The 16,060-nt window shown below is 40.4% G+C and overlaps 1 protein-coding gene across 2 annotated transcripts in view; it reads left to right on the top strand.

Moving 5' to 3' along the window:
- dspb (desmoplakin b) overlaps positions 1-15,630 on the top strand; it is a 57,597-nt gene extending 41,967 nt beyond the window's left edge. Inside the window, exons 20-22 of one of the 2 annotated variants that reach the window (XM_077717363.1) lie at positions 25-123; positions 252-749; positions 8,799-15,630. In XM_077717363.1, the coding sequence (XP_077573489.1) occupies positions 25-123; positions 252-749; positions 8,799-13,310 (5,109 nt within the window). In that variant the 3' untranslated portion in view covers positions 13,311-15,630. Of the gene's footprint in view, positions 1-24; positions 124-251; positions 1,888-8,798 lie in introns of those variants that run through there. The other variant, XM_077717364.1, reaches the window with a different exon arrangement.
- Positions 15,631-16,060: the final 430 nt, after the last annotated feature.

The following is a 16,060-nucleotide window of genomic DNA, read 5'->3' as shown; positions in this document are numbered from 1 at the left end:
ATCATCCACTTCTATTCCATTCAGGCTACTCAATTGCAGACCCGATACATGAAGTTGCTTACTTGGTCGAATGACTACTTAAAATTCCTTGGAGAACTTTTAAAAAACATGGAGCACCTTAAGGTATTGCAATGTAGATCAATGAATATATAAATAAGGTGTGGGTGTAATATAAAAATATTTTGGAATGTCAATGATGACATTGTATGTTTAAATTACAGCGTGTTTGAATATTCCTCCCCTCATTTCAGATTCGTAACACTCGGATTGAACTGCTCGAAGAAGAACTTCGCTTGTTGAGGGAGACTATCAAAGACCGCAATATCAAGAATAAATCTCTCGAAGATTCTATTCTCAGCTATCAACTCGAGCTTTCCCAGTCTCAGGAAAGGTTGCTGTCAATGGAGGAGACTAAACAGACCACTTCCCTGCAGTGCAATGACGCAAAAGACAGCCTCGACAACACTCATAACCAACTGGCTGACCTTGATGATGAGGTGACACGTCTACGCTACTTGTTAGAGGAAGAAAAGAGGAAGCGGAAATTGGCAGAAGATCGCTACACAGATCAGCAGGAGGAGTTTCAGTCTGTCCTCAAAAAGCGGTATACAGAGTTAGAAAGTGTCAGCTGGGACAAAATGGAAGTAGAAAAGACATTGGAAAATAAAGAGCATGAGGTTAAACAGTTACAGCAGAAGCTAGAAGAGGAAACCTCAAAGGTGGCAGAACTCCAGAATGAGATTTCAAAGGTAACGAGACCAATGCAATGCAAAGATCAATGGCATAAAGCTAAACTATGAATCTTAGATCTATGTCAGTCAGACGACAATTCGATGGCTTACAGCCCAAATAGGATGATACATCGCAGCTTCAATTGCAATATGAGAGGATGCAAGCAGAATGGAGAGTTATATGAGCACAAAATCAAAAAGCTGAGGAACTCTATTAAACAGATAAAGGAACTTAAAAAGAGGACAGAAGAAGAAGCTCATCATCAATGCTTGTTAAACACAGAAGAAGGGAACAAGGTTTTGGTTAAGGAAAGAGAAGAGAAAAAAATACAACTACACAGGAAATGGCTGAAGTTAAACAGAAGCTGCAGAAGAAGACCGATCAAATATCTTATGTCATCCACAGTCTGGATGAAGCAGTTTGAAGGAATAAAAGTACTGAAGAAGGAATGAACAGGTGTGCTTGAAAATACACTACAATAAAAGAGTGTGAGGCAAAGCTTTAAAAGCTATGTTTAGAGCTGGAGCAAGAGAATAGGAATCAGAGTAGAGGAGAAGAAAACCTGAATCGTTACAGAGCTGCAAAAAGGACATTCAATTTGTTAGAGATAGCCTGGAATTCCAGTTAGCTAACCTAAGAGAAGCTAACCAAGAATAAGTATTGAGAAGAAGGCAGATGGAGTATGTCAGAAAACATTAACTATGGCAATGAAAGAATAATACTGCACCATTAAAACTTAACGTCATAACCAAGAGAAAGCCAACAAATCAGAAATATTGTGCAAAAAAATGTGTATTTTGTTGAGGGGAGAACTAGAAAGAAGCTCAAAGCAAAACAAAACTTTAGAGGAGCACTGAGCAAAAGCAATGTATTACATGAACAGGTGAAAGGTTATAGAGGTGACACAAAGAAATGAGCAACTGTATAGAATTAGTATAATAATTAATAGATTATCAGTGGCGGTCTGTGAATTTTCTTGTAGCGCCTTCAACGAATCAAATCAATCCAACCCTCAAAAAATATTTTATGGCTATAAAACCTTGTGTGTGCAGGTCTTTTGGTTGCCGGTCTTTTGGTCGCCCAGACGGCGACAACGGGCAACCAAAGGACCGGTGACCAAAAGACCGGCGACAAAACAAGGTAAAACAACACGGTCTACACATCAATAAAAGCCAACAATGGCCATGAGCAGTTTCACTAAGCCGGCGTGTGAGTATAAGAGTCTGTATGTACATGTGCTGTCCTTTTAAGAAGCTAGATCAGTCAGAGTCTTAACAATTTATCCGAAAATGGGGTAAAATCCACTTCCTAGCAGCATTTAGTGATTAAATACAAACATTGGAGCTTTTCAGATAGCAGAACTTGGCCCACAATTAAAATATTATTTAGGAATACAGCCATATTTTACTCACCAAAAGTCCTTTTTAACTGTACGCAATATCCATCCTCCTTTCTTCCTTCTTTTATATCGCCATCAAAGCTAATGCTGAAAGTCGAACCTGTATGTCATATTTCTGGCAAAGTACATCTTGAAAATGGTTTCAAATCAACACAACAATATATTTACTTGTGCAGCTAGCCCCACCTAGATACAGTTTGGTAGCTGTGGCTAATCGCGACCCAATCATAGTTGGTGAAAGCGATGACGTATACCTATGCCTGCGACAAGGCGTTGTGGTGTTGCCAAACGGAAATCTGATTGGTTAAAGCAACAGTCTTATCGACGCTTGTTTAATGCAGCAGAGCCTGCAGAACTGATTGTGAAGGCCTTGGGGCAGATTTCTGACCCTGGTAACAAATAATGGCTGAAATGTGATTGGTTAAATGTTTCAATATGAAACACACATCTGGAAGCAGTGCAACCAGGGAGGAACGCAATGAAAGGAAGCTAACAGACAATTTGGATTTGTTTCATAAGTATAGATGGACAAAATATAACAATATATCATTCAGATATTTCTTAGGCCAGCAGAGAAGGCCTTGAAGGCCCTGACAGCCCTCTACTGAGAACTATACTGGAGAAGCATACGTAACTCTTAATGAGCACTCTTAATGAGCACTCTCCTGAGCTTCGAACTCTAAAGGAGGAGATTGAAACCCTATTCATTTATTCATTTATTCATTTTCTGAACCATGGGGGTGCTGGAGCCTATCTCAGCTGACATCGTTTACGAGGTGGGGGACACCCTGAATTGGTGGCCAACCAATTGTATGGCGCGAGCAGATGGACAACCATTCACGCTCGCACTCATACCTAGGGGTTATTTAGAGTGTTAAACCAGCCTACCATGCACGTCTTTGTAATGTCGGAGGAAACCAGAGTACTCGGATAAAACCAGGGAGAACATACAAACTCCACACAGGAGGACTTATCTGAATTCGAACCTCAGCACCCCAAAACTGTGAGGCTGACGCTAATGGAAGAAAAATGGCGAAAAAAAAGCAAGAATTTTGAGATCCAGAGAAGAACATTTTGAAAAGGCTCTATTTTCAGACATAGGCGACGGCGTCCGCAGTAACGTCGCTCGAAGCCTGCACTTTGAAACATTTCTGGTAAATTCCACCATCAGCTACGCAACCCCGAGGCTCTTAGCCTTTTCAATCCACCGAGTGATCTCAACGTAAGATCGCCTGGGGCTGGCATTTTTGAAAAAAAATCCACCTTCACTGAGGCTCCCTGCCATCCACTCCGCAGAATGCCCTATTTTCAAGAATAGCACCTCGTTGTCCGCCGTAAGGTCGCATAAGGCTCGCATTTGTGAAAAAAATTCAACCTCACAGGGGCTTCGGACAAAAATGACGTCTGCTAACTCCCGATGCTGAGTTAAGTGACAGTCCCCTTTCTTCTGGCATTTTATTGTTGAGAAACTAAAGACAGGGACTTGCGAGTGTCAGCGTGAATTTTGGCATTTTTCTGAACTTTTTTATTTTTATTATAAAAAAAACTATGTACTGAAGCCGAAAATGTTGAAGCTGTGAAATAGTGAAGGATAACAGGATATAGCTTGCAAGCAATAGGGTCCCAAACCCTGCACTCCATGTTTATCAACTATGATCTGATTTTGCAAAAGTTTGAGGAATTTCAAAAGGATTTTAAAAGCACACTTATCATATTTGCCATAACATTTTTAATTTTAAAAAATTCTTGCGTATAAGTCTCCGCCTGATTCCCAATTTTCACCTCCATATTCATTGTTTTAATGAGTACAAATGCGTTACTTTGAAGGGAAAATCTTAAGAAAAATCATCACACGTGGTATTTCTGAGAGTACCCCGACATTTCGTCGACGGACGTTTGGTGGACTGACAGTTTGTAAAAAGGACATTTGGTCGACAGACAGTTCGTCGAACGGACGTTTGGTCAACGGACAGTTCGTCGAACGGACGTTTGGTCGACGGAAAGTTCGTCAAATGGATGTTTGGTCGACCCACTATTCGTCACAGGATTCGCCGCCGGACATTTCGTCAAACGGACAATTCGTCAAACGGACAATTCGTTGCCGGATTCGCTCGCTCTCAAAATTCTGTGGTCTAAGAATGTAAAAGGTTTAATATTAAAGCAGGGGTGGGCAGTTAATTTCACAAAGGGAATTAACCTCTGGCTATAATCTTACATATTTACATGTATACGTTCATTAATTTGTGTACTCCCTTTATGATAGATCTGAAAATACAACCTCAGGAACTGGTTGAGAAAGAGTGGGAATCCATTTAATAGGAAATAGGTTTATTGCCGGACTGCAGGATGGAGGAGAATGCTCAAACAGCTGTGAAGCGCTCACAGTCTGTCGTCCTCGCAATTCTCTCTGAATGAACAGTGGGTCGGTCTTTATATAGGAAAACAGAGCATAGTATGGTTTCTATGAAAACGACCAAATTCTGGGCAAAGTCTGATTAATCAGTGACAAGTCTCCATGACAATGACCAAACTTTGGCCAAAGTCTGATTAATCAGTGGCAAGTCTCCATTGCAACGACCAAACTTTGGGCGAAGTCCGGTTATTGAGTGTCAAGTCTCCATGACAACGACCAAACTCGGGGCAAGTTTCTTATGACAACGATGTTTCTATACTTACAAAAACTGATACATTATGAACAAGCAATTACCAAGCAGCATTATCATTTTATCTTAATGTTATCTTACACCTTTATCCAATAAATCTAATTCATACTCAAGTGCAGTCCAAATGCGGTTGCCAGACGACCAATCCAATTAAAGTGGAACCTCTGGTTGAAATGTAATGTTGACAAGCACAGTGAATGAACGGGCTCTTTAACTGCCAATCACCCAATGAAAATGGATTGGACGCCTACTGCCGTCAATGGCAGAATATGAATTAACCTCACACACGGACTTGTCTAAGCTTTTCTATGGAATGTTGTCTATTCAATACTGGAAGATTATTCAATGGAGACCACAACAAACTGACTAGAGGTGCTACTACAACATGTAGGCCATGTGTTTATCACGATTGGTTTGTTCATTTATTGTTGTTTGAAGAGGAAACTGCGTTCATTGAAGAAAAGCCGACATTAAACAGCATTCATTAATCAGCATTACAAAGGAAATAGACCGAATTATTTCTTCCCTAAATTATTGTTTTACTGGTCAGTCAGCACCTGTTCTAATATTAAACCTCTTACATTCTTAGACCACAAAATTTTGAAAGCGAACGAATCCGGCGACAAATTGTCGGTTCAACGAAATGTCCGGCGATGGATTGTTCATTGAGCAAACGTCCGTTTGCGAAACGTCCGCACATTATTAGGATCACTGTCATGAGGAAGTTACTATGCCTGTCTTTGTAAACGGTCATCCCATTTTCTGAACCGCTCTATCCTCATTAGGGTCGCGGGGCGTGCTGGAGCCTATCCCAGCTGACTTTTGGCCAGAGGCGGAAGACACACTGAATCAGTGGCCAGCCAATCGCAGGGCACAAGGAGACAGACAACCAACCATGCACTCTAACACCCATACCTAGGGGCAATTTATGGTGTCAAATCAACATAACATGTTTTTGAACTGGGGGAGGAAACCGGAGTACCCCAAGGAAACCCAAGCAGGCCCGGGAAGAACATACAAACTCCACACAGATGCACATAATCTAAGAGAATGATAACTAGACTAAATTGTGTGATCATTTCACGGGTTCCACTTTTGCGGCTTCACTACATCTCAGATTTTTTTCTGAGGTATATAATAAACGTTCATAAAAAAATTTAAATCTGCGCTGAAATTTAACCCAACTGATGAAAACTGGCCGTGATAAATGGTGGAAGTCAGGCTACCGCTTCATCTCTCAGCGACAGAGAAATATACAATGAAGGGAGAATGGGCGCACCAAATATCATATATACAGTGCCTAGATGCATTATGTCTTGCCAGTTTCAGTTTTGTTGTGAGTTATTCTTGTGTCATGCACCGCACCTTGAAAATTACTATAAATATTGACTTTCCTTGATATGTTAAAGGCGTAAACCACCATTGCGACACAAATGTTGTTCTTTTGTACATAAATTAGCTGGTAGGTGATAGGTTTACCAATAGGCATTCCCAAATGCATGTACAAATAAAAAAGACATCAGACTCATAACCGGTGTCTTGCAAGAGAGAATCGATCCTGACTCCTAGATCATTCTCACGTTGGATGCCTCTCTTGCTGTTTCTTACACAAGATTTTACAACAGGCACCTCAGTTCTCAAAACAATTGAAAAACCTCCGGATCTTCCCAAGGGAGCGGTGTTAACCACACTTTTAGAAGTCGAGGTTTGTCGTTGTTTCTCAAAACAATTCAAGGTCTACCGGATCTTCCCAAGGGAGTGGTGTGAACAACAGAAGTTGAGAAGTCCAGCTGGAGAAGGGAGTGACCTTCACGTTCACTCAGGAGCGAGATTACACGGTTGCAAGCAGGTGTATTAAAATGACTTTTTTTTTAATGTTAACAAGCTAAGCAAAGCAAATATATAATAATGTAAGACTAATAACCCTAAGTGAAGCAAAGCATTCTTCACTGCAAGCAAATATATAATACTGTAAGACTAATAACCCTAACAGTAGGAATCTTGTTAATGGTGATGAGGTCCACTGTGTGGTTAAAAGTGAGACACGAGAAGTGAACGAATTTTCCCAATGGAGATGTACGCATGTTGTGGCGATCTGTATGCTGGGAACAAATAAAAATACATTGTCGTGAGGTGAAGAGGTCCGAGATGTAGCCCCGGGTCTCTCTGTCCAGGTTGTCATGCTGCACATTGTAGCGACCGTTCTTCTCCCTGAAGCTATGCCGCTTTCGCTTGGGCACCGGCGCGCACGTTCAGTTGTTCATCCCCAAAGCTTGCATCTTCCGAGGTGGAAATTTTCGTTTCGGACAAAGACACCCCCCCTCTGTCTCCAAGGAATATAATAATGAACCAGCATTATGATGGATTTATGCCGTAGATACGGCCATGAAACTCGCATGATAAAAAGACTTCGACACATTGCATTGGGCCACAACATTGGCGACAACATGCTCATAGCCATGGAATTTGGCAATTGTCTTTACAGTGTCAAGACAACAACACCAGCAATATTTGTTTAAGAAAGATGCCTTTCGATTTTGACAAAGAGGACTTGGACTAAAGCTCCAATAATGTGTTTTTTTTCCTATTTAAATCAAATGGAGAGGAACTATTTTCACTGTGAGTACAATACTTGAAGTATTTACATTTATAATTCACAGATTATATTTAAATATTAATACAATGTAGTCTTTTCATATGCCTGTAAATTGGATTGGATTGGATAACTTTATTCATCCCGTGTTCGGGAAATTTCTTTGTCGCAGTAGCAAGAGGATGCAGAAATAGGAAAGGCATTTTACACATAAATAGATAGTTAATAGTAAGTTAATAAATAATTACATGATAAATGTACGTCCAATAAATGTAATATTTAATAAATACACATGAAAATAATAAAATAAACTAGTAGTATAGTAGTAATCATAGGGGTGATCCTGTCCGTATTATTGCACTGAAAACTTTTGAAATCAGTTATTGTTTACAGTAATCCCTCGAATATCGCAGTTGAAGTAGACCCGGCATGGCCACAGTAATAAAAAAAAACGCAAAGTAGAGTCACTCCTTGTGAGGGTTATTATTGGTACTATTATAAATTTGCTGACAATGAAGAACGCTTTGCTTTATTCTTGGAATATTAATCATTATATGTATGTGCTTGCAATGAAGAATGCTTTGCTCTATTCTAGGAATATTAATCATTATATGTGTATGTGCTTGCACTGAAGAACGCTTTGCTTGCAAACATGATAAACAACGGGAAGGTCACTCCTCTGTAGAGCTGGACTTCACCTTCACTTTTTTTGAATGGATGACGCTTGCTGTCAAACCTTGTGTAATAGATGCTTGCTTGTTGTTAAATCTTGTAATTTATGTAATAAATGGGCAGCGGAGGATTCGATTCATTAGAATGATCTGGTCCAAAGGCGCGTGAGGATCGATTCTCTCTTGCAAGAAATCCAGTTAAGAGTCAGATGCCTCTTCTGTTGAAAGGTGAATTTGGGAATACCTATTGGTGAACCTAACACCCCTATTATCTCTACTTTTCTGCTTGTGAGTTTCAGCGTGGATTTTCACATTTTTCTGGACTTTAAAAAAATTATAATTAATAGCAGAAAAAAATTAACAAAGTGAATTTGCGATAAGTGAAATTGCGATAATCAAGGGAAGACTATTTGTACATTTCAGTCAAGTGATGACTTCAAATTCAAGCATACTCAATTATAGTTGATCTTTCTTTACTGTTCTCTCACTCCATCACTGCTCAACAAGATGCTAAATGTACTTTTTATGTTTTGTCCTTTTGCTTAAAGGCAATAAATTGCTCAGAACCAACACTTGTCGCGTGATTGAAATTCTACTTCATATGTGACTAATGTTTTATATTTTAAATTGGATGATCTAGCATCTATCTCATAGGATTTTAGTGTCCTTGTGTGAATTCATGTTTCTTTAAATGTCTTGTGTGACCTTATCTTTTCTTATGTTGATTATTTTTCCCTCAGGAATCAACCGCAAATCTCTCATTTCAATCACAGTACCGTCACATTGTCAAAGAGAGAGATGATCTTCTGCTGAAACATCATTTAACTGGGACGAACAGGGATCAACTTGAAAGTCTAAAGGAGGAACTGAGATGCATCAAACTGTCTCTTGAGTCAGAGCTACAAAATGTACAGGGGGAGAATGAACGTACGAAAAAAGATTTAAGTTACTGGAAGGAGCAATATGAGAGTAAAAATGATTTTGTAAACAAATATGATGCAGACAATGATCATCTGGAAAGGGAAAACGCTAGTTTGAAAATTGAGATAAAGAGGCTTCTAAGGAAGCTAAATGATCTTGAGAATGCATGTAAAGGAAAGCTGTCAGTTGTCCAGAAAGAACTCATAGAATTGATTACTGTGAAACAAAATATGCAAGGTGAGTTAAAGACAGCTAACCACTCCTCAACATTGAACCCCTCCACTATATTTTTTGATGGCGTCCGCAAACCAGTTACAGCAGCCCAATTGCTTGAGTGTGGTATTTTGGATGAATTTACTGTCAACGAGCTCATTCGAGGGCAAAAGACAGTTCCTGATGTTTCTACCAATATTAAAGTTAGTCTTAAAGGAACAGGCTCAATAGCAGGAGTGTTAGTTGAAAAAAGCCTACAAGATGACAAATGTATTTCAGGATTTCCCTGGAAAATAAGCCTCACTGAAGCAAAGAAAGAGGGTATTCTATTCCCAGATGCTGTTGACCTGCTTCTTGATGCACAAGCAGCCACTGGTCACATCATTGATCCCAGAACTAATCAAAACCTATCAGTTGAGGAGGCAGTTACTGCCGGAGTGGTAGAGCAAAGAGATGAACAAAGACTTTTAGCATCACAAGCTGCAGCCATTGGCTATGAGGATCCCAGTGAAGTGGGACCACTTTCAGTGCATGGAGCCTTGAAAAATGGGCTGATCGACAAGAAGACGGGACTACGCCTGCTGCAGGCCCAGGAGTGTGTTGGGGGCATATTGGATCCAAATCTCAGTGTATTCCTTCCCAAAGTCACAGCTGTTAACCGAAAAATGTTGGATGAAGACCTCTTCCATTTGCTGACCCTAAATCCAAGGTGTTATTTAGATCCTGACACTGAGGAGGAAATCAGTTATGCACAATTAAAAAACAGATGTAAGACCGAGGCTCACACTGGTCTGCTTCTGTTGCCAGTCACTGAGCGGATAGACCCAACCAAACTCATTTTCGATGGTGTTCGTAAGCAAGTCACCGCACAACAGTTGCATGACTGTGGGATCTTGGACAGATATTCGTTAATCCAACTAATAAAGGGCCAAAAAACTGTTCCACAACTGTCAAATGAACTGCAAGCATTTCTAAAGGGGATTGGACCAATTGCTGGTGTTGCAGTTGGATCTTTAGGGTTAATGTCTTTTTCAGAAGCCAAAAAACAGTTACTCATGAACCCATATAGTGCAGATTTACTACTTGATGCACAGGCAGCAACTGGTCACATCATTGACCCCAGGACCAATCAGAGGTTTACGGTAGAGGAGGCATGTGCCAGAGGATTTGTTGACACAATGGACCGAGATCGGCTGCTAGCAGCAGAGTCTGCTGCTATAGGCTATCGGGATCCGAGCATGGCAAAACCCCTTTCAATCTTTGAAGCCATTAATAAAGGCTTAGTGGACAGAAAAACTGGGTTACGTCTTTTGCAAGCTCAGGCTTCTTCAGGTGGTATTTTAGATCCAATTCAGAGTGTTTTTTTCCCCAAAGGCACAGCAATAAATCGCAAACTCTTGGATGAAGGTCTTTGTAAAGTCCTCAATCAAAGTACGGAATGTTACCTTGATCCAGATACGGAATGTGATATCAGCTATGAGGCTTTAAAGAAAAAATGCAAAACCGATTTTAAAACTGGTTTGATAATACTTCCAATCCTTGAAAGAAAAGATCTTTCTAAACTGATCTTTGAGGGTGTACGCAAGTCAGTTACAGCAAAGCAGTTGTTTGAGTCAGGGGTGCTTGATAAGCGCACACTGGACCAGTTAATGAAAGGAGAAAAGACAGTCACTGAAGTGTCTGCTGAAAAGTTTGTAAATCTGAAAGGGACTGGGCCAATTGCTGGGGTTCAAGTTGGCCATCAGGGGAATCTTTCTTTTTCAGAAGCTAAAAAACAACAACTCTTGACCCCAGTGACTGCAAATTTGCTACTTGAAGCCCAAGCTGCCACTGGGTATATAATTGACCCTACTCTCAATCAGAAGCTGACAGTAGAGGAGGCTTGTGCCAAAGGAGTAGTTGATATAAAGGACAGAGAAAACTTATTGACCGCTGAGGCTGCTGTTATCGGGTACAAAGATCCAAGTACAGACAAGTTTTTGTCTGTCTATGAGGCAATGAAAACGGGACTAGTAGAGTGGAAAACTGGTTTACGACTTTTACAGGCCCAAGAGTGTGTTGGAGGTATAATTGACCCAAATCTTAGTGTATTTCTCCCGAAAGACCTAGCAATGAAGCGGAATTTATTAGATGAAGACATTCACAATTCTCTAAATCAGAATCCTACATACTATCTTAATCCTGAACCTGAGCTTGACATAAGTTATGGAGCTTTGAAACAAAAATGCAGGACAGAGTTTCAGACTGGTCTACAACTTTTGCCGATTTCTGAAAAAAGTGTTGCCTCAAATTTTGTTTTTGATGGTGTCTGCAACACAGTAACAGCACAACAGTTATTTGATTGTGGTATCTTGGATGAACCAACATTAAATCAGCTACTCAAGGGTGAGAAAACTGTGGAGGAGCTGTCTGTTGAAAAGCAGCTTTTCCTCAAAGGCACCAGTGTAATTGCTGGGATTGCAGCTGGATCGTTAAAAAAAGTATCCTTTACACAGGCTAAGAAATTAGGAATCATGTCCCCTGAAAGTGCTAACTTGTTGCTTGAAGCTCAAGCAGCCACGGGGCACATAATTGACATAGAGACTAATCAGAAAATGACCGTTAAGGAAGCATGTGCTCAAGGAGTAGTCACTGAAGAAGACAAATTAAAGCTGTTTGCGGCAGAAGCTGCTGCCACAGGGTACAGAGACCCAAACACCTCGATGATCTTGTCTGTTGGCCAGGCCATGAAAAGGGGATTGATAAGCAAGGACACAGCTGTTCGCTTAATTCAGGCTCAAGAATCTGCCGGAGGCATTTTGCACCCCATTCTTAGTGTTTACTTACCTCGAGACATTGCTATGGATCTAAATTTGATTGATGAAGAACTATGTGAGACTCTCAGTCAGTATACTCAGTGCTATCTGGATCCAGACACCCAACTGCCAGTTAGCTATCTGTCTCTGAAGCAAAGATGCAGAGCAGACATAAGCACGGGTCTTTTACTGCTCCCAGAACCCCCCAAAACAATAACTGTACAAGGACTCAGAAGCCAGGTCTCTGTCATAAATCTAGTAAATGCACAACTACTTGAGCCATCTGATATTGATGAGTTGAACCAAGGGAGACTGACAAGCCAGGACATTGAGTACCGTTTGCGCTCCTATTTGGGTAGGTCTACGTGCATAGCCGGACTGTTTGATGAAGCAAGTGATAAGGTGATGACATTTTACGAAGCTATGAAATGCGGACTCTTGCGATCTGAGACTGCACTAGAACTTCTTGAAGCACAGGCTGCTTCAGGTTTTATTGTTGATCCACTGAACAATGTTCACCTCACCGTTAGTGATGCTTACAACATTGGACTATTTGGGTCCGAATTTCTGGATAACCTTCTATTAGCAGAAAGAGCTGTGACAGGTTACACATTTCCAGGTACAGGAAAAATGATGTCTCTTTTCCAGGCAATAAAAAGTGGCCTAGTTGTGAAAGGACATGGCCTTCGTCTGCTTCAGGCCCAAATTGCCAGTGGTGGTATTATTGACCCTGAACACAGCCATCGGACTGATGCAAATGTAGCCTACAGGAAAGGGCACTTAGATGAGGATGAATATGTTGCTAGTAAGCTTTTCTGTGACCCTAACACTGATGAAAACTTAAACTACTTGGATCTCAAGAAACGCTGCATTACTGATGGAAAGACTGGCCTAATCCTTTTGCCAATTGTGGACAAAGAAAAGCAAGAAGCAACTAAGAAAAACACGCTGAGGAGGAAGAGAGTAAAAATTGTGGACCCACACACTAACAAAGAGATGACTGTACGTGAAGCATATGATAAAGGATACATTGACCATACCACCTACATGGATCTGGTCCAGCAGGAGTGTGAGTGGGAAGAGATCACAACCACAGCTTCAGATGGTTCCAAACATTTTGTTATTATTGATAGGAAGACTGGTAGAGAGTATGACCTCAGTGAACTACTTGAAAACAAAGTCATTGATGAATCACTTCTTGATCAATATCGCTTGCGCATGATCACTTTAACACATTTTGTAGATGTCATCAGAGAAAAGACTGCGCCAACGATCCCCCATCACACGCTTCCCTCCCAGATTCAGTGTCTTCATCCTCAATAGTAACATCAAAATCTGTTTCTTCTCTTACAAAGATGTCTAAAAAATACCTCCCATCATTAAAGAGCAGAACTTTACAACCAGCTCTGGTTCTCAAGACTAATCTGAGACCCTAAATCAAATAGGTAGGGCATCTATCACTCTGACCTCTCCTGTTGAAAGTGTTCAAACAGATCCTGTGGGCGCCATATTTGACACAGAGACTTTAGAAAAAATATCCATTACGGCAGCAATAAATTGTGGCCTATTTGATGCAATTACTGCCCAGAGACTACTGGAGGCTCAGGCTTGCACTGGAGTAATCATAAACCCAGAACATGGGCATCGGCTCAGCATTCAAGAGGCTTCCCGCCAAGGTACAATTAAAGAAGATATGGCCAATAGACTATAGCCTGTCCAGAAAGCTTTTAATGGCTTTGAAGATTTAAAAGAGAATGTCTGCTGCAGAAGCTGTCAGGCAGATGTGGCTTCCTTATGAAGCTGGACAGCGATTTTTCCGAACTTGAGCAAATCTTCAACATGGATTAAACTGGCCTCTATTGGAAAAGGATGCCGTCCCAAACATTCCTGTTCAAGGAATAACTGAAGAAGCCAGGGTTCAAGCCTCACAAAGATCAATTGACTCTCCTCCTGTGTGAGAATGCTGCAGATTTCATGATCAAGCCTAGCCTTAATTACAAGTCACAGAATCCTCGAGCATTAAAAAAAGCTTGCTGCCAGTGTACTGGATGACCAATAGAAAGGCATGAATTATTCAGGCCCTCACACTTGACTGTTTCCTCATGTCCTTCATCCCAAAAAGCTTTACCTGGCTGAAAAGGGGCTGCCCTTTAATGTGGTTCTCTTCATGGACTGTACAGGTGGTCATGCGACTGATCTACATTATGAAGAGGAACAGGTAGAGTTCATTCCCCCAATACTACTTCACTTTTACAGCCCATGGATCTGGGGGTCATTTGGGTCTTCAAAGCCCTCTACACCAGGTCAACTATGGAGAGTCTCATCTCCTCCATTGATGAGACTGACGAGACCTTCAGCATCAAGACGTATTGGTGGGACTACAACATATCTATGTGCCCTGTTAAGATTCAGAATGCCCTAAAGAACATGAAAGAACAGGCACTCATCTGCAGATGGAAGAAATTGTGCCCAAACAAAGTTACACATAACTACGACCGTTTCACTCCTTTCGAAAGTTGGTGGAGACTGAAGGCGTCTCCGATATGACAGCAGATGAAGTTAACACTTTCATTGATTGCCACTCAAACCCACTGGCAAGCGAGGTCCTAGAAGAAATGACAAGATCTGCGGGTGAGGAGGAAGTCTGCTAGTGACGAAGGTCACAAAGATGGCAACATGGTCAGAGCCGTTAAATTCAGCAATGGCATTGATTACATGATGGCTGTTCATAAACGCATTTTTGTTCAAAAAAAAAACAACGCTCAAAACTCCCAATAACGATGTTCTTTATACACCCAAAACCTGAAGAACGACCTTCTGCAGCCACTATGCTGCCACCTGTAGATTCTCCTGGATCATCTGCGGCACTAAAGCTCTTCGTGAACCTGCGCAGTCATTCATCATCATCATCTTCAACTTATCATACTGCACAGGTCATTTCATCTCCATTTTAAAATTAATCTTAGAAGAATTTATTGTAAGAGCTCAGTTGCATACTTTGTTACAACATAACATTTCGTAACATGAATGTCTCTCTACCCCTTAATAAAAAGAAAATCTAAGTTCACCCTTAACATTTATCCGTTTTTAAATACTATACGTTTACCTTTAACATTTATCAGTTTTCATTGTACAATACCTTTACCTTTAACATCTACCTGTTTTCTATTTGCTATCTCTGGGGCTTTTATGGAGGGGTGTCGCTACTTCGCAGATTTTCATTTTTGCCCCCATTAACTGCGATTATGGGGGTATTACTGTACATGTTTAAGGAGAAAAATGCATGTATGTTTTTAAATGGTTGTCACTGACCGATGTGTAAAGTTCTGAGATAGGATTGTCTGCGATTTGTAATTACAGTCCAGGTGGTAGGCAGTGTGGTGACAGGAAATGTTGGAATTTGGTAGCCATAAGCAGCCTGTACACAACTGAAACATGGCAGCATTTAATATTTGGACATAGGTAGTAAAAATTTAGAGCAGGAATGCTGACAGTACTTTTGAGATGTTTTTTTTTGTATTTTGCAATTGCATCTGTTAAATTTTGAGGGATCTGGGATTTCAAGGAGTCACTGTAAAGTACAATTCTAATTTGTTCGAGACATTTTTTGTGAGAGTTTAAAGATGTTTGAAAGTCTTTAATAGTTAAGGAATAAAAATATTAACCTCTCTCTTTTTTGTTCTTGTGATTTACTAAATGCCAATATATCAACATTCTTACGTGCCTTTCTTAGCTGGAAATTGTTATAATAATAGCAGTCCAAACACTTTCAGATAGCACGTTTTTTAAAAGAGCATGTTTATTACAGAGGTCGGTGTTGATCAGGAGTTGTCCTAATACATTTTATTCAACAGTTTGGTCAGAAGATCACCATTTTCAGGATCCAATAATATTTCGGGAGCAAAGCTACTCAAGACTATGACATATTTTAAACATTATAATCGAATGAAGACTATGAACAAATTTTAACCGTATAATCAAATGAAAACTATGGCGTATTTTAACCATACCATCTAATGAAGACTATAAGATATTTTATTCATTCATTTTATTGTAGCTTCTTCATTATTATA

The sequence above is a fragment of the Stigmatopora nigra genome, chromosome 5 (assembly GCF_051989575.1).
Source record: "Stigmatopora nigra isolate UIUO_SnigA chromosome 5, RoL_Snig_1.1, whole genome shotgun sequence".
Taxonomy (NCBI): domain Eukaryota; kingdom Metazoa; phylum Chordata; class Actinopteri; order Syngnathiformes; family Syngnathidae; genus Stigmatopora; species Stigmatopora nigra.
Note: the sequence above shows the minus strand (reverse complement) of the source record. Positions and strands in the feature narration are given on the sequence as shown.